Genomic DNA, 20,241 nt, shown 5'->3' with positions numbered 1-20,241 from the left:
GAGGAGGAGGAGGAGGAGGAGGAGGAGGAGGAGGAAGAAGACTGTGGGGTCCTTGGTATTCTCTGAGTGTGGTTGTTTCCTACAGACATTTCATGACCCAACTAGGTAACAGTATCAGTGCTAGAAGGGAATGGGGTTTGCAGGGAGGAGGAGGAGGAGGAGGAAGACTGTGGGGTCCTGGGTGCTCTCTAAACCTGGTGGTGGTGGTGATGGTAGTGGTGGAGAAGGAGGAGGAGGAGAAGGAAGAGGAGGAAGACGGCAACTGTGGTGTCCTTGGTGCTCTCTGAGCTGGGTGGTTTTCTTGCAGACATTTAATTACCCACCTAGGTAACATCATCAGTGCTAGAAGGAAATGGGGTTTGAGAAGAAGAAGAAGAAGAGGAGGAGGAGGAGGAGGAGGAGGAAGAGGAAGACGATGACCACGACGACTGTGGGGTCCTTGGTGCTCTCTGAGCTGGGTGGTTTCCTTACAGACGTTTCATGACCCAACTAAGTAACATCATCAGTGCTAGGAGGGAGTAGCATTCTTCCCTCAAAGTACGAAATACAGCAACTCCAGCCAGCTGCCAACGACCAAAAGACTTAACCTTTTGCCCTTCCCAACCTATATAATGGACTCTTTATCTTTCAGAAACCTCCAGAACATCTGGCTTGTAGAGCCAGTCTTTGCAACCCAGGCCCAACCTCTGGCTTCAGATGCAAGCCAGACAGGAGCACCGCTCAGGAGAGCCCCACAAGCAGCTCTTGGCAGGAAAGTTGCCCCAAATGCTACAAAACAGGCCAGCCAAACCAAGATAGGTCAAAGTCAACTCCCGCCAGTCCTGCTTTCCGCAGGGACTGCCCGGCTTACATCACCTCATTTGGTACAAAAACGACGGTCCGTTGCCCATTAACTAACATACATCCCTGTTTACTTTCTGCATCTGCTTTTTCTTCCCCCAAATCCAGCCAAAACCAGGCAAAAGTTGGAGAGGAGTCTACTCAACATGCATTATACTCCCCCCCCCCAGAGCAGAGGTGCCCAACCTTGGCCCCTTTATGACTTGTGGACTTCAACTCCCAGAATTCCTCAGCCAGGCACGCGTGCCTGGCTGAGGAATTCTGGGAGTTGAAGTCCACAAGTCATAAAGGGGCCAAGGTTGGGCACCTCTGTCCAAGAAGGAAAGGAAAGGCAGGCAAGTGCCCAGAACTGCATTTCTCAACCTCAGGGACTCCCAGAATTCCCCAGCCCAGCCTGCTTTAAGGTGGGTGGACTCCAGCTCCCAGAATCCCCACACCCAGCCGGCTAGGGAATTCTGGGAGCTGGAATCCACCCACATCTAAAACATATTGTCTGGGGAATTCTGGGACTCGGGGCCCAGCCATCTCAAAAGCAAGATGAGTAGGGAATTCTGGGAGACGGCCTGTACCCACCATAAAGGATGCTAACAAGGGATTCTGGGAGTTGGAGTCCACCCATCTCAAAGCAGGTTGAGTGGGGATTCTGGGAGTTGGAGTTCAACTATCTCAAAGCAGGTTGGGTGGGGATTCTGGGAGTTGGAGTCCAACCATCTTAAAGCAGGTTGGGTGGAGGATTCTGGGAGTTGGAGTCCATCTCAAAGCAGGTTGAGTGGGGGATTCTGGGAGTTGGAGTCCAACCATCTCAAAGCAGGCTGGATGGGAATTCTGGGAGTTGGAGTCCACTCATCTCAAAGCAGGTTGAGTGGGGATTCTGGGAGTTGGAGTCCAACCATCTTAAAGCAGGTTGGGTGGGGGATTCTGGGCTTTGGAGTCCAACCATCTCAAAGCAGGTTGGGTGGGGATTCTGGGAGTTGGAGTCCAACCATCTCAAAGCAGCCTGGATGGGGAATTCTGGGAGTTGGAGTCCACCCATCTCAAAGCAGCCTGGATGGGGAAATCTAGGGCTTGGAGTCCACCCATCTCAAAGGAGGCTGGGTGGGGATTCTGGGAGCTGGAGTCCAACCATCTCAAGCAGGCTTGATGGGGAATTCTGGGAGCTGGAGTCCACCCATCTTAAGGCAGGTTGGGTGGGGGATTCTGGGCTTTGGAGTCCAACCATCTCAAAGCAGGTTGGGTGGGGATTCTGGGAGCTGGAGTCCACCCATCTCAAAGCAGGTTGAGTGGGGGATTCTGGGAGTTGTCCACCCATCTCAAAGCAGGCTGGGCCTTCTGGGACTTGGAGTCCGCCCCCCTTCCGGCAGGCAGAGACCCCTGAGCCGGAGCAGGGCCAGCAGAGGCAGCGGGGCCCCTCCTCGTTGGACGCTGGGCCCGCGAGGAAGGCCGTCGGCGGGCCCGGGGCGCGCGGAGGGGCCCAGGCGGGAGGTGGGCCGGCCGCCCTCCCCTACCCGGGGCCGCCAATCCCCACGCGGGGCCCAGACGCGTGTCCCCGGCGCCCCTCTCCCTCCTTCCCCGCCGCTCGCTCGCTCGCCCGCCCGCTCCTACCTGCCGTGCGCCCCGCGGGGCCTCCGCCGCTGCGCGTTCCCCGCCCGCCCGCTGGGCCGCCTCAGCCCGACTCGCCCGCTCGCGCTCCCTCGGCCCCGGCCCCGCCTCCCGCCGCGCCCCGCCCCTCCCGCCCTGCCCATTGGCTGCCGTCTCGGCGCCCGCCGCGCCGCCCCTGCGAGCGCGACGCCCATTGGCCGCTCGCCGGCAAAGCCCGCCTCCGCTCGCCCTCGGCCCGCCCTCACTTCATTGGCCCGGAGACCCGTCCGACGCCTTTCCTCGCTGGGGGGGGGAGGAAGAGTGGGGGGCCTCGCGTCTCAGCCGCGCGTGACGTCAGCCGGAGGGCCCCTCTTTCGCAGCGCTGATTGGCGGAGGCGCCGCCCTCGCCCCCTCCGTCTTCGGACCAGCTGCGTCTCCCACGTGGGCAGCCCTGCGCGGGCGAGCCATTGGCCTTCGGCGGGCCCGCCTTCTGCCACGCCGGGCGCCGATTGGATGAAGCAGCTGCCGCTCCCACCGAGACCTCCGCCAATCCGAGAAGGGACTAAACCAAGCACGCGACGGGGGGAGAATCGCGGGCCCGTCGCGGCTCGCCTCTTTGTCTCGAGCGAAAGGCTTCGTCGCTGTCCCCCCCTCCCGGGGAAATGGTTTGGCCCGGACCGCAGCGCGGACACGTGGCTCGGACAGCAGTTTCCGCCTCGCAGCTGCCAGGCCTCCGCTCACAGCAGGGGCTCCGCGCGTGGATGGGAGACCACGAGGAAAGCCAGCCAGAAAGAATTACAGTAGAAACATCGCGGAAAATGGATTTAGAGAATGGAAAGGTTTACTGTTCGAAAACCATTGGCCCAAACCACTGAGCGGAGGACTAGAATTGATACTTTATTTTTTTTTCTATCATTTATATCCCATTTATATCTCATTCTGAAAAGCAACTCTGGGCAGCTTACAATTAAAATGGAATAAAATGAGTCCTTGGCTTACAACACTTTGCTTAGTGACGCTTCAAAGTTACAGTGGCGCTGAAAAATTACTTAATTTTGAGCAGTTACACAATGAAAAGATATTCTATTCTAATGATAATGGTAATAATGTGAGTGCATCTAATAATGTGAATGCAGCAAAATTGTGCAAACTGATTACAAAGCTAGACATGACCGAGTTGCTAAATTAATCCACTGGGCATTATAAAGTCGTGGGAACATAGGATGGAAAAAGTTGTTGAGAAGGAGAGGGTGAAGATCTTGTGAGACTTTCGGATACAGACAGATCGCCATTTGGAACACAACACGCCGGATATCGCGGTTGTAGAGAACCGAAGCGTACAGCTGATTGATATCGCTGTACCGGGAGATGCCAAAGTCGAAGAAAAAGAACTGGAAAAAATGACGAAATATCGCGACCTGGCCATCGAAACTGCGCGATTATGGATGAAACGTGTAACAGTGGTACCCATTGTCATTGGGGCACTGGGAACTATGTCCCAAAACTTTGCAAAATATTTCAAGAAACTGCAGCTTCCTGCAATAACTCCAGCAATGTTACAAAAAACTGCGCTACTCGGAACATCTTACATTTTAAGGAGGTGCCTGGTTGACACCTAGGATGCTGGTAGCAACCCGTGTCAACCATCAGCGCAAGCCAATTTGAATGTTCAGTTGGCTGAGGTTCACATCTAAATAATAATAATAATAATAATAATAATAGTCAACTGCAAAAGGCGGCCTTACCAGCAACCGCCTCCATCCTGCGACGATATATGTAATACCATCAAACATCCACATCTGCCGATCCCAGGTCCTTGGGACGGACTCGATAGGTAAACAAAAATGCCAAATCCAGTCTGAACATCTGGCTGACTGCGATGATCAATAATAATAATAATAATATAACTTTATTGTCACTTTGAATGTACCCCAATCGGCCTACATTGAAATGAAATTGTGACTTATGACCGTTTTTCAGTCACGAGCTTTGCAGTTTACCCAGGGTCACCTGATCAAAATTCAGACGCTTGGCAACTGACTCACATTTATGACGGTTGCAGTGTTTCAGGTGTCACGCAATCCCTTTGGCGACCTTTTGACAAGCAAAGTCAAGGGGGGGGGGAAGCCAGATTCACTGACCAACCTGGTTACTAACTTATCAGCTGCAGTGATTCACTTAACAGCTGTGGCAAGAAAGGTCGTAAAATGGGGCCAAACTCACTTAAGTGTCTCACTTAATTTGGGATTCCATTATGGTCATAACTTGAGGACTACCTATGCAGAATATTGAAATATTAACCCGTTCAATGTACAGGCAAGAGGCAATGATATGGGTCAGTTCTGGATGTAGGCATGTGGTCCACCGTGGCTTCAATTTAGAAATAGGTGTTATGTATGTCTGGAATGATAATAGCTTGTATGTGTTTCCCCCCCCCTTCCTGTATAGCAGGGGTCTTCAAACTTAGCCCTTTGATGACTTGTGGACTTCAACTCCCAGAATTCCTCAGCCAGGCATGCTGGCTAAGCAATTCTGGGAGTTGAAGTCCACTCCTCTTAAACTATATATCTGGGGTCTTCCAACTAGGCCCTTTGATGACTTGTGGACTTCAACTCCCAGAATTCCTCAACCAGGCACACTGGCTGAGGAATTCTGGGAGTTGAAGTCCACTCCTCTTAAAGTCTATTGTATCAGGGGGTCTTCAAACTTGGCCCTTTGATGACTTGTGGACTTCAACTCCCAGAATTCCTCAGCCAGGCACCCCAGGTTGTTTTGGCTTACTAACAAAGAGACAAAAAGATTTGCTCGATTAGAATAGAATAATAACTTTATTGTCACTTTGAGTGTACACTAATTGGCATACATATTTGCTGCTTTGCTGTTTTCTATCCCATCCCGAAACAATTTTTGCACACCTATGAGGTTGTTGAATTCCAACTGCGGACCAGAGACCAGATTTTGAACTAGGGAAATATATATATACAGTATATATTGTTAATTTCCCGCTACTATAGTAGGGGAGATGTATTAGTTCAAGGGTGTTCAAACGTGGCCCTTTGATGACTTGTGGACTTCAACTCCCAGAATTCCTCAGTCAGGCACGGGTGCCTGGCTGAGGAATTCTGGGAGTTGAAGTCCACAAGTCATGAAAGGGCCACGTTGGAAGACTCTGTATTAGTTATACTAGCAAAAAAAGATCTTGCTTGATGCCCGGGCTGACTCAATCAGAAAAAGGGCGACATCTGCTGGCCAAGATGATTTGGGCTGGTTTGTTTGTTTGTTTTTTCTTGGCACATGCGCAAAGAACTCGTCAGGGGCGGAGAAATACAAGCGACGTATCATCCTATGTTCCCGTCTGTTCCAATCATTTTTCCAGCCTCTGCGCATGCGCCTTGTGGAAGACCGGGAAGTAGAACTGCACGGGGCTGTGTACGCGGATTGCCTCAATACCCTTTTGCGCCTGCGCTGTCAGCTGCCAACCACTTGGCGCATGCGTGGAGCGTTCCGTGGCCGCCCGTTGGGGCGGCAGGCAGGCCGCGGCTGGCGGTGAACGCGGGTCTCCGCTTACCGGAAGAGTTTCCCTCCTTTATTCCTTCAGAGGGTCAAAATGCGGCCGGCGAGGCGTATTCTGTGACTCCAGAGAGTTGGAGGAACCGGGGAAACCCTGGTTCCCCAACACTGGCCACTCTGGTCGTGTGAATGCCCCAGAGTGGACACGCGTCGAGCAGACACTCTCTTACCCCCTCCGCCTTCCTTTGGTTTGCGTGTCGGGTGAATTTAATGGGGAACCTGGGTCAGTGCAGAAGCGGGGTCACGCATCTGGTGTTTTTTTTCCCCGCGTCGTGTGAATGCAGCAGGGGTCGGGCAGCCGAGAAGCGGAGACTCGCGACCCCTGGTGGCTCTTCGCGGCAAGTGCCGCTTTCGCAGCCTCGCTGGCAGAGACCCCGACTGCAGCTCAGAGGAAGAGGCGGAGGGGTTGGGCTAGATGACCTATGGGTCCCAGGTTCTAACCCGGATAATCCTCAACTTACGACAGTTCATTTAGTGACCATTTAGTGACAGTTCATTTAGTGACCATTTAGTGACCATTCAACCTGCAAAGGTTACAGATAATCCTCGACTTACGACAGTTCATTTAGTGACCATTTAGTGACAGTTCATTTAGTGACCATTCAACCTGCAAAGGTTACAGATAATCCTCGACTTACGACAGTTCATTTAGTGACCATTTAATGAATGGTCACTAAATGTATGAAGATTTTTCACCCATTTCCACAACCGCTGCAGCATCCCCAGGGTGATGTGATTTAAATTCAGATGAGTGACAACTGACTCATATTTATGACGGTTTGCAGGGTCCCGGGGTCACGTGATCCCCTTTTGCGACCGTCTGACAAGCAAAGTCAATGGGAAAGCCGGATTCACTTCACGCCCGTGTTGCTAACTTAACAACGGCAGGGGTTCACAAGGACTCCAGCAAGAAAAGAGAAAGAAATTATAAATTGACAATGTCAACGTTTTATAAAGAAAATTTACATTAAATGTTTTATACGTGGCACTTGCCACCAGCAAGATTAGCAAACATGTTTAAAAACGTGTCAGACAGATGTTGGAAATGTAAACACAAGTCAGGTACTTATTACCTTGATTGGGGCACGGGTGCCAAAGCAAAGAGTTATTGGAAGAAAATGCCTACTTGGCTAGAAAAGATGTTGGGAAAACGTGTATCTTTTAACCCTGAACTTTTTTTTAACCCTGAACTTTTTCTGCAGTCACGACATAAGCCTAAGACTGAAAATCAGGCTTGTCAGATGCTATATTTTTTCTATCCTGCTCTATGGAGCAGAGAGTTGGTCTCTGACAGAAGGCCACCAGTAGAGACTACTAGAAGCATTTGAAATGTGGATTTACAGGCGGCTGTTACGTATAAGCTGGGTTGACAAGATCAGAAATGAGTTGAAAGCCAAGGGAAATCATCAAAACAATTAAAAAACGAAAATTAGAATATTTCGGACACGTGATGCGACACCCAGAAAAATTACAGCATACTCCATTTAATCCTCCAGGGAAAGATTGAAGGCAAACGAGGTCCAGGCAGAAGAAGAACATCTTCAAAATCGAAGGGACTGGTTTGGACAAAACTCAGCAGCACTTTTTCGTGCAGCTGCTGATAAAAACAGGATCGCCAACATGATCGCCAACATCCAATAACGGATATGGCACAAGAAGAAGAACTTTTTTATCAGGCATAATGCCAGAAAAGACTGCTAAACAAAGCACATATTTGATTCTGCATGTAATAACAGCGGCAAAAATTATATTCGCACAGTCCTGGAAAAATGAAGAAATACCACGAGATGAAGGAATAATTAAAAAAATACTAGAATGTGCGGAGATGGATAGGCTGACTTTGAGGTTGAAAGAAAAAGAAGAAACAATATTATCAAACTTGGAAACTTATTTTATCAATGGCTGGAGAAAAGAATAAAGGATTAGGAATTAAATTTGTATTAGTGGATGTAAAACTCAGACAACACGTTTGTTGAACAAGTACTGTTGAATGTATGAAAAAAATCAATAAAAATTATATATATATAAATATATATATATATGTGTGTGTGTGTGTGTGTGTGTGTGTTTGTGTGTGTGTGTGTATGTATGTATGTATGTTTTCGTAGATTTTCACGGGTACAGGTATGCAGGTCTTGGCGTATTCGGGTCTTTTCCCATGTAAGATTGGGAGTATCTTGGCGACGTTTCGACGAGGTCCCACTCGTCATCTTCAGGCTGGGGTCTTCGGCTTCATGCTTGTGCGAGCTCCGATCACACTGGGAGCAGAAGAGCGAGGGCAGAAGACCTGGTTGTCTGAACGGGCTCTGGAAGTACACCTGACTCCCAAACCGGTGGTCTTCATCGACTGGACCCCTCTCCAGCCCCCCCTGCCTGCCTCTGAGCCGGACCTGAGCGACTGGCCGCCCGGCCTTGGCACCCTGCCTGGCAGGGAAGGAAAGCAAAGGAGATGCAGGGGGGGACAGCCAGTCCCATGACCCTGGTTTGTGTGTGTGTGTGTGTGTGTGTGTGTGTTTGTTTGTTTATGTGTGACCGAGGTGTCATTTTTCCTTGCCTCCTTCCCTGTCACTTGAGTCCCCAGGAGAAGCCCCAGGCCCGGGAGGGCAGGAGGGAGGGTGGAGGGAACCGGGGTGTGTGTGTGAAAAATTTAACCCAGGTGGGAGGACGGAGGTCAAGGAGTCCTCCGTCCTTGGGCACCATCCCTGCACCTTAGGAAGGGGGGGGCTGCATCTTATGCCTAGCCCCCCCAGCTTTGGCCAGATCCTCTTGCCTGCCTCTGGGACGGGACACGGATGGGACCCCTGTGAGTGACCGACCGCCCTCCCCCCCAGCAGCTGGAGGAGACGTTCTGCAGGGGTCCCCACGGGAAAATGCAAGAGGGCAAAGACCCAGCCGACCCCCCCTCCCTCCTCCGTGGGTCTCTCAAGAGGTAAGTGGCTGCTGGGACGATGCCCTGCCGGATGGGGAAGCCCCCTCCCCTGATTTTTGTTTCGTTTGTTATTTCATGTTATATTTTGTTTTACTTTAGTTTTTCCTGATTTTTATTTGTTATGTGTTCGATTCTACTTCCTTTTTTTTACATTCTTATTTAACTTTAGTTTTTGTTTTACTAGTTTGTTTTATTTCATGTAACCTTGGTAAATCGATGCACCGCCCGCCGCGCCGTTACGTGGATGGTTTTCTTGCTACTTTCCTATTGGGCTAAGTGTCTGCCGGCCCTGGGTTCAAGGCTCCTCCATTGAAGCCCAACCTTGTCCAGTCCCCCCCTCCCTCTCTGCCTGACCCGGCAAGGGCCCAAATTGGCAGGGCATGTCTGTAGGGCAACCACAAGGGCAGGGGGTTGGACTAGAAGACCTCCGGGGTCATTCTGTCATTCTGTTCCTTTGCCTCGTGATGCTATTGAGGTGCCGGCCTGGAATAGGAATTCTGAGAGTTGAAGTCCACAAGTCATCAAAGGGCCAAGTTGGAAGACCCTTGCCCTATAGTAAAAGCAATTCACTTCCTTCTCCTCCTTCCTCTGGGTCAGGTCACGTTGCCCAATCAAGTTGGCAAATATTGTTATGGGACAGCATCTCTGAGCCTAGCTGGACCCCTGGCCACTGACCTTGGTTCCCACGGTCTGCTTCCTTCATCTCTGAAGTCTGCATTCCTAACCTCTCCCCTGCCTCCCCCCCAAGAGTTGATTGGCAAGCTGAGAAGAGGAGAAGAGCAGCAAAGATGATTAGGGGACTGGAGACTAAAACATACAAGGAACGGTTGCTGGAATTGGGTATGTCCAGTTTAACGAAGAGAAGGACGAGGGGGGACATGATAGCAGTCTTCCAGTATCTCAGGGGCTGCCCCAAAGAGGCAGTCAAGCTATTCTCCAAATCCCCTGAAGGCAGGACAAGAAGCAACGGATGGAAACTAATCAAGGAGAGAAGCAACCTAGAATGAAAGAGAAACTTCCTGACAGTTAGAACAATTAACCAGTGGAACTACCTGCCTCCAGAAGCTCTGAATGCTCCAACACTGGAAGTTTTTAAGAAGAGACTGGACAGCCATTTATCCGAAATGGTATAGGGTTTCTGCCTGAGCAGGGGGTTGGACTAGATGACCTCCGAGGTCCCTTCCAACTTTATCATTATTATTATATTTATTATTACTATTACTATTACTATTATTATTATTATCTGACATGCCAGCAAGACTGGGCTTGGAAAGAAATAAAAGAAGAAAGAAAGATCTTAAATTGGAATTATCCTGGACCCAGGCGGAGAGGAAGGGAGCAAGATGGGCTATTAACTCAAGAGCGCCAGAGAAGAGCCACAAAGATGGTGGCGATGTCGGGGTTGGAGGCCAAAACACACAAAGGCCTTCTGACCAGCAAAGTCATGGGGGATCACTTACCAGCCGCCCACCTTAACTCAGCCACTGCAGCGTTTCACTTAGCGACTGTGGCAAGAGAAGTCATCCAATGGGGCAGACCTCACTTAACAACTGCCTTGCTTAGCAGCAGAAATTGTTGGGCTCAGCTGCACTCGTAAGTTAAGGCGCCGTGCTAGAATGGTGAGTTCTAGTTTGGCCTTCAGAATGAAAGATGGCTGAGTGATTTGGGGACGATCACCAGGAGATGGTGAGTTCTAGTCCCGCGTTAACCGTGAAAGCCTGTTGGGCGACTTTGGGCCAATCACCAGGAGGGGGTGAGTTCTAGTCCTGCTTTAGCCGTGAAAGGAGATTGGGTGACTTTGGGCCAATCACCAGGTGGTGAGTTGTAGTCCCGCCTTAAGCCATGAAAGCCAGCTGGGTGACTTTGGGCCAATCACCAGGAGACGGTGAGTTCTAGTCCCGCTTTAGCTGTGAAAGGAGGTTGGACTTTGGGCCAATCACCAGGAGATGGTGAGTTATAGAACAACTTTATTGTCCCTTTGGATGTGCACCAATCGGCACACGTTAAAGTGAAATTCCGTTGCATTCAACTCTCAGAGGGTCACCACCCTAGGTATACCCTACGATAAAGAGGACAAAAAGAAGTGGCCAGTGAGATTTGTAAAGGGAACTTCGCAGAGGCCTCCGGCTCCTTCAGCAGGCTAATCCGGGTGCAGACCCCGGCTGGCCAGCCTTAGCCAGAAGCCAGGGAGAGAGGAGATCCAGGAGGAATCCAGGAGACCGTAAATGTTGTTCGTCCATCGATTTCGATGAAGACCTTGACATCTTAGCACGGAATAATAATTAGACCGTAAATAATTTCAGGGCGAAAGTGCAGAGGCGTTCCTCAGTCTGAGTAGGATTAGCAAAGGCAAAGGACCTCCTCTGCGTTCAGTCCAGCTGCTCCAGGTTTCCTCTTACTGGGCATTTAGCAGCCTGCAAGAATTAACCCCAGGCCCTCCTTTGCACACCGCTAATCCCTAGAGGTCACCCTGCCTTTGGCCGGCTTCCTAACCACGTTTGCCTCCCTGGGGGGGGGCTGGAAAAGAGCACTTCAAGGGAAGACCGAGCGAGCATCAAGCTGGAGAGGCAGGGCACAAAGCCTGTTTTATTTAAAGGCAGTCCTCGCCTTACGACCGCCGTTAAACCTGTGATTTCCATTGCTAAGCGAGCCCCCTTTCTCGCCGCAGTAGCGAATCACTGCAGTTGTTAACGACACGGTCGTTATGCGAACCTGGCTTCCCCCATTGACTCTGCTCGCCAGAAGGTCGCAAAAGGGGATCACATGGCCCCCTCGGGACGCTGCAACCGTCGTAAGTATGAGTCAGTGGCCAAGTGTCTTAAATTTTGATCCTGTGACCGTGGGGATGCTGCAACGGTCGTTAACTGTGAAAAACAGTCCTAAGTCATTTTTTTTCAACGCTGTTGTAACTCCGGTCACTAAATGGACCTGCCGTTAAGTCGAGGATTACCTGTATTTATTTATTTGTTCAACGTCTACGGCCACTCATCTCAGTCGTCCCTTGTGAGGAAATAAATAAATAAATCAATAAACACATAATAAAGTTGGAAGGGACCCTCGAGGTCATCTAGTCCAACCCCCTGCTCAGGCAGGAAACCCTATACCATTTCGGACAAATGGCTGTCCAGTCTCATAATAATAATAATAATAATAATAATAATAATAATAAAGTTGGAAGGGACCCTGGAGGTCATCTAGTCCAACCCCCTGCTCAGGCAGGAAACCCTATACCATTTCGGACAAATGGCTGTCCAGTCTCATAATAATAATAATAATAATAATAATAATAATAATAATAATAATAAAGTTGGAAGGGACCTTGGAGGTCATCTAGTCCAACCCCCTGCTCAGGCAGGAAACCCTATACCATTTCGGACAAATGGCTGTCCAGTCTAATAATAATAATAATAATAATAATAATAATAATAATAATAATAATAATAAAGTTGGAAGGGACCTTGGAGGTCATCTAGTCTAACCCCCTGCTCAGGCAGGAAACCCTATACCAGGTGATGGACGGGGCTTTGCACAATTCCAGCCACAGTTCAGCAGCTCGGGAGTCCCCTGCATGCATGGGCTTTATTGTCGGTACGCGCGGGACCCCCTCCGGGCCTTGAGCTAGGTGCAAACGGGGCGCCTGCTCGCTCCCTCCCTCGTGGAGATGCGCACTTCCGCCGCACAATCCGGCGCCCGGCACCGCTTAACTCACTTTCCCCGCTGCGCTCCAGCGGATCCGAGCGACTGCGCAGGCGCCCGGCGCGCGCTCCCGCATCGTCTCGCGCCCCGCCCAAGCGAGCGCATGCGCGTCGTCGGCGCGCTTTCGGCTGTCTCCGCACGCGCCCCGCGCCTGCGCAATCGACCCCGGCGGCCCTGGGCACTGAGGCGACGGCGGCGACGGTTCCCTGAGGCGGCTGGGCGGCGGTGCGGCGACTCGGGCGACGCGAGGCCGGCGCGGCCGGGGAAGGGCGAGGCCAGGAGCGGAGAAGAGGTGGGCGCTGCGGTCGGTGCCGGCCTCCCGCAGGCCAGGCCGGGCGGGCGCAGGGAGGCGGCGGCGGGGGGGGGGTAGGAGGCCGCAAAATGGCGGCTGAGGGGCGACGGCGGGCCACCCTGGCAGGGCTGCCCGCCTCAGGTTTTGGGGTCCCCCCGGACTGGAGTCGCCCCCGGCGCCCGTCGGGTCCGCTGCCGGAGGCGCCCCCTTGGCCGGCAGTGCCAGGCCCCGTCCGGGCCTTCCCGGACGCTCCGCGGCTTTCTGGGCCTCCGGACTGGCCTGTGCCGTTTACTTTATTCATTACATTGATTCAATTTATCCTATTTATTACATTGATTCAATTTACCCGTTACGTTTGTTCCATTTATCAATTTTATTCCATTTATCAAATTTATCTTTTCAATTTATTTGCAGCCCGTTAACTGTCAAAAGGAGCCTTTGGGACCCTCGGGGCAAAAGAGAGGACTGGGTTGTTTTATTTATTTATTTATGAGGGTTCCTTTGTCCTGGGTTCTGCCCCCCCCAGGACAAAGCCTGCCTCTGTTTGATATTTGCAAACCGCCCCCTCCCCCCCGCAAGACAAAACGGGGCGGGGGTCTTCCCTGACCAGGCAAGAGGAGGAGAGGGTCTCTCTTATGCCCCCCCTTCCCCAGCTTTGTGTGTGTGTGGGGGGGTGAATCTTGCAGACTTCGCTTTTGGGCATATTTTGAGCAGGCCAAGTCTTGGAGAGGAAAGCTGGGGCAGAGGCTCCCCGAAGGGGGCTTTTTTGGCATAAAAATGCAGATTCTTTTGCTTTTTGGGGGGTGGGGGGGTGGGGTGGGGAGGAATCTCCTGGCGAGTTGCTTCCGCCCACGTAGCTTTTAGGCTGTGCTTATACCAGGGGAAAGCTGGCTGGGGCATTCTGGGAGTTGAAGTCCACACACACACGCCCATCCACACAGACAACACGTGTTGCTGCCTGGTGGCTTGTTACCCTCTGATTTCCCTCCTTGCCTTGTGGTTTCTGCTCTGGCCCTTCCTACTTTTCCCATCTTGTTTTGGGCCCACGTTTCCAAGGACACCAATACAAGGCCTTCCAGACTTGTGGGTGACTAAATTTCATTTTTGATGTCTTGTGCCCACAGTAAAAAAAAAAAATGACAATAAAGGTTATCTTATCCATCCTTGGAGGTTTTCAAGAAAAGATTGGACATTTGTCCAGGATGTCCAGTTATAAAGACTCCTACCTTGGCTTGGAGGTTAGACTAGAAGACCTCCGAGATCCCTTTCAACCCTATAATTCTACGAAGGTACCTTTTTCAGGCTCAATAAGTGCACTAGGATTCTTCCTATCCGAGCGCTCAGCCCAGCATTTGTCTTCCTAACACAGTTTGCTCCTGGGCTCTTTTTCTGGAGGGGGGGGGAGTAGGCTGAGTAGAAAATGCAGGTGATTTTGAGGAAAATAACTGAGCAATCCATAGCAGTCTGTGGCTGCCAAGTGCTAGGTGAAGTTTGTAGTTAATAACGGAGAATAACAGTCTGAAGGAACCTTGGAGGTCTTCTAGTCCAACCAGGAGACCCTATGTCATTTCAAACGGTCTGAAGGAACCTTGGAGGTCTTCTAGTCCAACCAGGAGACCCTATATCATTTCAGACAAACAGTTGTCCAGTCTCTTCTTCATCTGTCTCTTCTGATAGAAGGTGCAGAGACTAGCCATATAATTCTACCTGCCTCTTCTGCTTGGGGAATTAAAAATAGGAGCGGAGGCTCATCTATTGTGTTTGTGCCTGGCCTGACCGAGGGTCTTGAGTTCTACAGGTAGGTCTTGTTCTGATTCTGTAGCTAACAGCACACGAGTAACTGTGAGCCAGAACATACTTGGAGGTATGGCAATAGGATGCAGCAATCTGTGTGCTGTAGTTCCTTCACTCTCCCACTGCAAAGCTCGGTTAAGGTGTCGGAAGCAACACAATCATTAGTAGAATTTACGGAACTCTTTTTGTTCATGGAGTTTCTGTAGAGCCAGCTAAGAACCAAATTCTCATTTGTTGTTTAAAGACTTGTGTAAAGAAGACGACTGATATCTTTGGCTCTGTATCAACCACACATCATTAAACATTTTGATTCATAACCAACGGTGTTGCTTGTTTTCTTCCCCTGTCCTATGGTTTTTAGCTGAGCTGCTTATGACATGCATCAAAATTGCAGTGTGTTCTTGCACAAGTGAATGTTCCTGTACTTGTCTCTTATTTTTGAGATTTTTTTTTCTTTGCAGAGCTGTATTGAAATCCAACAAACTCTTTACTGAACACAAGCACCTTGTGGCTGCTTGTTGCAGAAAGAAAGGATGGGGGGGGGGAAGAGAGGCAGGGCAAATTTGGTTTGCCTTGTAAGATCAGGGGTGTCAAACTCGCAACATCACCTGATGTATCGTGACGTATCGTGACTTTTTCTCCATTGCCGCCAATGGGATGGGTGCAGTTTCGGCAGACACATCCGGCCCGTGGGCCAGCAGTTTGACACCCCTGATGTAGATCCTGATGTGATTTGAATGAGGGTTTGTTGCTTTAAAAAAAAACAAAACCGGGCAGCTTGATAGTTAGAGTTAAATTCTACCAGCAACTGAATTGCATCTAGAGTGGATTACTCTAAATCAGGGGCCTTCAAACTTGGCCTTTGATGACTTGTGGACTTCAACTCCCAGAATTCCTCAGCCAGCGTGCCTGGCTGAGGAATTCTGGGAGTTGAAGTCGACAAGTCATCAAAGGGCCAGGTTTGAAGACCCCTGCTCTAAATACTGCCTGTGCTGTTTTTTTGGGGGGGGGGGGATGATGGAATATGGATTGAAAGGGAAGAAGAGGATTCGGAACTCGGAAGCCTAAATGTCCTCCTGTCAACCCCTTAGAACAGACATGTCAAACTTGCGATGTCACGTGATGTCGCACGACAAACCGGAGCTTTTTCTCCGTTGCCGGCAATGGGGTGGGTGCAGTTTCCTGGTGATGCGTCTGGCCCGTGGGCCGGCAGTCTGACACCCCTGCCTTAGAAGGAGTTGGGGTCTTGGCACTAGGTGTGTAGTCTTGGAAAAAGGCACATTTGATTCAAAGATGAATAGCCCAAGTCCTTTTAAATTTTTGTTCTGCTCCATATCCTTGTTGCATTCTTAAGACAGCATGGAAGTCTGAAAACAGAGCTGCCAGGATACCTCTGGGGCAAAATACCAGGTTGTATTGCAATCATTGTATCGGTGTCAAGCACCGAAGCTGACATTTAAGGCTCTGGATGTTTTGCAGTAGTTAGGTTATTTAAAGCATCTGAATGCATCTCTGTAAATCCATGCTTTGAGTGCTGAGCATTTAGACCAGAGGTGGGGTTGGGATTAGCCCATACTTTTGGAACTGCCCCCCAAGTCAGGATGAAGAATTTCTTCTTACCAGCTTTTTTTTTTTAATGTTATGATTTTGTGATCCTGTTTTTTTCAAGTTGTAGCCCAGTTGCTAACTTCGTTTCACACAGTGAGTGTTCAGTTTATAATCTGCTTGACAAGTGCAGTAAACACCTTGACTCTCTGGACCTCAGATGAAGTAGAGAAAATTTACTTTGAACTTTGTCCCTAAACCATGGGCAAAAATCTGTTGTTTCCAAAGCCGTCCAGATCTGAATGCATGTAATTAATGTAATCGGTGCTCTATATCAGTGTCCACAGCTTGCATAAATTAGGTCACTGTGGACACTGATATAGAGCACCGATTACATTAATTACATGCATTCAGATTTCATGGGCACCTCTTTCCCCTGGTCTGTTAAATTGAGAGCAGGCTGCGATTACATTATATCGTAATAGTTATATAAATGAAAAGACTGAACCGAGTAGATAGTCTTCTAAAGAGCTGAGATCTGCTTAGTTGGGGCTTTCTGGACAGAGTAGGAATCACTGTTGCCTGCCTCTATCTTGGCCATTTCAGGTTCACAAGAACCAGGGTTACTCATGAATCGTCGCTGACATGGGTTGCCCACCAGCATAACTCTGGCTGAGCTGGTGTCTTCTGTTTGGCTGCTGCCATCTGCTTTTTTTTTTTTTTTTAGCATTATCTCAGAATGGAGGGACACCCACCCCACCCCCCAGTCATGGAAAAAGGCCATGGTGGTGGTTGCTGAATAGAAGGCAAATAAATGAGAATATACTGTTCCTTGCTGTGTCCACTTTCAAAATATTGCAGTATTTTCCTAGTTCAATAGAAAACACAGTAATTCTTGTGAAATATTTTCTTTTTTAGAATGCCTGCCAGGTAATTAATAACATTATTGAACAATAGTTCTGTGCTTAGTGCTGCTTGAATATTGCTACTACCACGCCGGAGGTACAGTTGATGCTATGTGTATTAGAGCATATGAACTGAATTCTGTATGTATATTTTCCAGGAAATGCAGAGGATTGAAGGTTCAGTTATATGCACCCTTTTGTATTACGATTTTTTTTGCTAATGACACTGTAAATAAAATGTTCTTTACATTCAGAGAGAATATAATAAAATCACCAAAGTTGCAACATTTGAAACATCTTCAGTTGAGTTGAATATGAAGTTTTTTTAGGCTGTGTACATCGTATTAGCTGGTTTATTTATTATACGTCGCCCATCTTATCACCCAAAGTGGGTGGCTATAATGTGATTAGTTTGGTCTTGGCTTAGCTAGTCATGTGAATTCCACCCCTGTGCTTTATTCCACAAATGTCTCTTATGATGTGTGAACCCAGATTTAGACTTTTAAGTACGTAGTGCAGAAGTAAAACGAACCAATCAAGAATTGCTAAAAGCAAACCACTTTGCCAAATGAGTAGTTATTTGATTAAAGGAGACAGTTTCCCAACAATAATGCTTAAAAGCAGTAAAAACCACTTTAAAAAATAGATTAAAAAAAAATAAATGTAATTAACTTTTGTGTGTTTTAACTTTCAGCTTTATGGTGTTCTTGGAAAATGTTGCACCTCTTGTGAATTCTCTGAACCTTGGCATTGTCAGCCCCTTTCTGTTGGGCCTCCCTCCTTTACAGTTTGCTCAGATTAAGACCCAGTTGGCTCTGCATCAGTTCAACCCGGTGGCTCCCAACTATTCTATAGCCGCCTCTGCGTTGTTAAATGAGGCGTTCCTGAAACTAGCCATGTTTAACCCTAGAGGAAGCAGGCCGCCAAGGCCGAGGGGACCTAACATGCCTGATCCAATCCCGCATGGGCCTTTTCATGGGCCGGGACCTGGACCAGGTGGTCTTCAGAGGCAGCTCCCACCTAATTCTGATGGAATGCCCCAAAGGTTCATGGGATCAGAAATGAGGGCAGGATTTCCAAGGCCGAACATTCAGGTGCCTCCACTCAGAATGGACCCAAGACAAACGGCCAAGAGAATGAATATGGAGCAGCAGCAGCAGCACCACCACCACCAGCAGCAGCAGCACCAACAGCAGCAGCAGCACCAACAGCAGCAGCAGCACCAACAGCAGCAGCAGAAGATGGAAGGATGCGGTTCTCATTGGGACAATCCGTTTCCTCCTGGAAATAACAGCCAGAGTCAGCCCATCCCAGGAAGGATGGCAGACTATCCCCCACCCGTTCAAAGCCGGTATACCAATGAGAGCGCCTCAAGTATCCTGGCGAGCTTTGGATTGTCAAACGAGGACCTGGAAGAACTTAGCCGCTATCCAGATGACCAGTTGACCCCTGAAAACATGCCTATAATTTTAAGGGACATCCGTATGAGAAAAATGACCCATCCGCTGCCAGACTTGCCCCCTCAGAGCAGTGAAAAGGAGAACTTCCGCAGCGACGACGGCCACGGCCCCATGATCAAGGGCAAAGTAATCGATTATGGGCACGAAAGCAAATACGGATACGACGAGGGCCCCCTCGACGTGAAGGTCTACGGTTCTGATGGGCCCCCTAAAGACAGCCTGAAAGGATTTCAGAGCCAGCCGACGCCGCCGGCCGGCATAACCAGCAAACAGATGAACGCAGTTGAAGAATTAATCCGGCAGATGGGATTCCAGAGAAGCACGCCCAACACCCCGTCTTTTTTCTCCATGGACACCTCTAACAAGATGTCCGGGTTGTGTCTCCCTTCAACAGGAACCGGGGTAGCTCCAGCAGGCCCACCCATCATGCCGCCTGTGGCACCGCCCCCCCTACCTCAGCCTGGGATCCCACCTGTTCGGCAGGCTTTGCCTCCCCCACCCGTAGCTCGGCCCATGATGCCGAATATGAACCAGCCGCCGCCACCGTTTGTACCTGAAATGATGGGCGGCATGAACAGGCGTGACCGGATTCACGAGGAGCCCAGACCGCGGCCGAGTGCTCCCCCAGGACCGGCTCCTCCTCCTCCTCCTCCCGCTGACAAATCTTTCCGGAAAGAGATGGAAGGGCCTATGAAGTCTCCCTTTGGGGTGGTGAAGGCCTCCTGGCTCCCCGTTTTTCCCAAGATGGACGCCCAGAAAATGAAGAGGCTGCCAACGCCGTCAATGATGAATGATTATTACGCTGCATCTCCGAGAATATTTCCACATATGTGTTCTCTGTGTAATGTAGAATGTAGACATTTGAAGGTGAGTCAAATCCTCCCCGTCAGATTACGTAATTTATACAGAACGTTATCTCTGTGTTGGAGGCCAGTTAAAGTTGTGGATATTTATACCCAGTATGCATTTTATTTCTTTTAAAATGTCCGGAAGTTTAGAACGAGGTATCTGAATCAAATGTCTTTTCTATTACTGTCCGTTCTTAATGAAGAGCGACAGTAATAGTTAAGATATTTAACTAGCTTTGTCCAAACAGTTGGATTGCATGCTTTTTTTTCTGTCTTATTCAACACACCACTTGACCCTTTTAAGCCATACAAGGTTTAAATGCAAAATAGGCTAATGCCTAGACTTCTACTTAAACAGCATAAACTTGGAGGTGTTGATTGGCAAGGATGTCAGCTGAAATCCAGCACATTTTAGAGTGTCTGGAGTTTGGAGAATGATGACTTAGAGCTGACTCGTTTTAGGAATTTGAAGGTTTACTGCACCAGATTAAAACCCAGAGCACCTTGGTCACACCTGGAATCTGTTCAAATTTGGTGGGTCTTGATCTGACTATTCTCTGATTTCAGTAATATTGCATATGCCTCTGAAATGTTCTGGACCAATCTCAAGAGTCTTTAGTACAGCAATGAGACACTCACTGATCACAATCTGTACATAAATATTATTTCCTATGTTTGTTTGCTTACTGTGTTTGTTCTCCGTTAAGCAAATTATTTCAACAATCCCTGTATGAAAATCTGCGGTAGGTGCACATATCAAACACTTTGTAGAGTTCTGGACATC

General features: G+C 49.3%; 2 protein-coding genes across 2 annotated transcripts in view; one reads left to right on the top strand and one right to left on the bottom strand.

Moving 5' to 3' along the window:
• Positions 1-2,485, bottom strand: part of PAIP2B (poly(A) binding protein interacting protein 2B) — a gene marked incomplete at its 3' end in the record, with an annotated part of 34,091 nt that extends 31,606 nt beyond the window's left edge. The window contains 1 exon segment of the mRNA XM_015827345.1: positions 2,443-2,485.
• A 15,560-nt stretch (positions 2,486-18,045) lies between these two features.
• ZNF638 (zinc finger protein 638) overlaps positions 18,046-20,241 on the top strand; it is a 37,849-nt gene continuing 35,653 nt past the window's right edge. Inside the window, exons 1-2 of the mRNA XM_029286428.1 lie at positions 18,046-18,291; positions 18,373-19,476. Coding sequence (XP_029142261.1) covers positions 18,046-18,291; positions 18,373-19,476 — 1,350 coding nt within the window. The remainder of the gene's footprint in view (positions 18,292-18,372; positions 19,477-20,241) is intronic.

Source organism: Protobothrops mucrosquamatus, unplaced genomic scaffold, assembly GCF_001527695.2.
Source record: "Protobothrops mucrosquamatus isolate PMUCROS unplaced genomic scaffold, P.Mucros_1.0 scaffold3630, whole genome shotgun sequence".
Classification (NCBI taxonomy): Eukaryota; Metazoa; Chordata; class Lepidosauria; order Squamata; family Viperidae; genus Protobothrops; species Protobothrops mucrosquamatus.
This window is presented reverse-complemented; position numbering and strand designations above follow the sequence as displayed.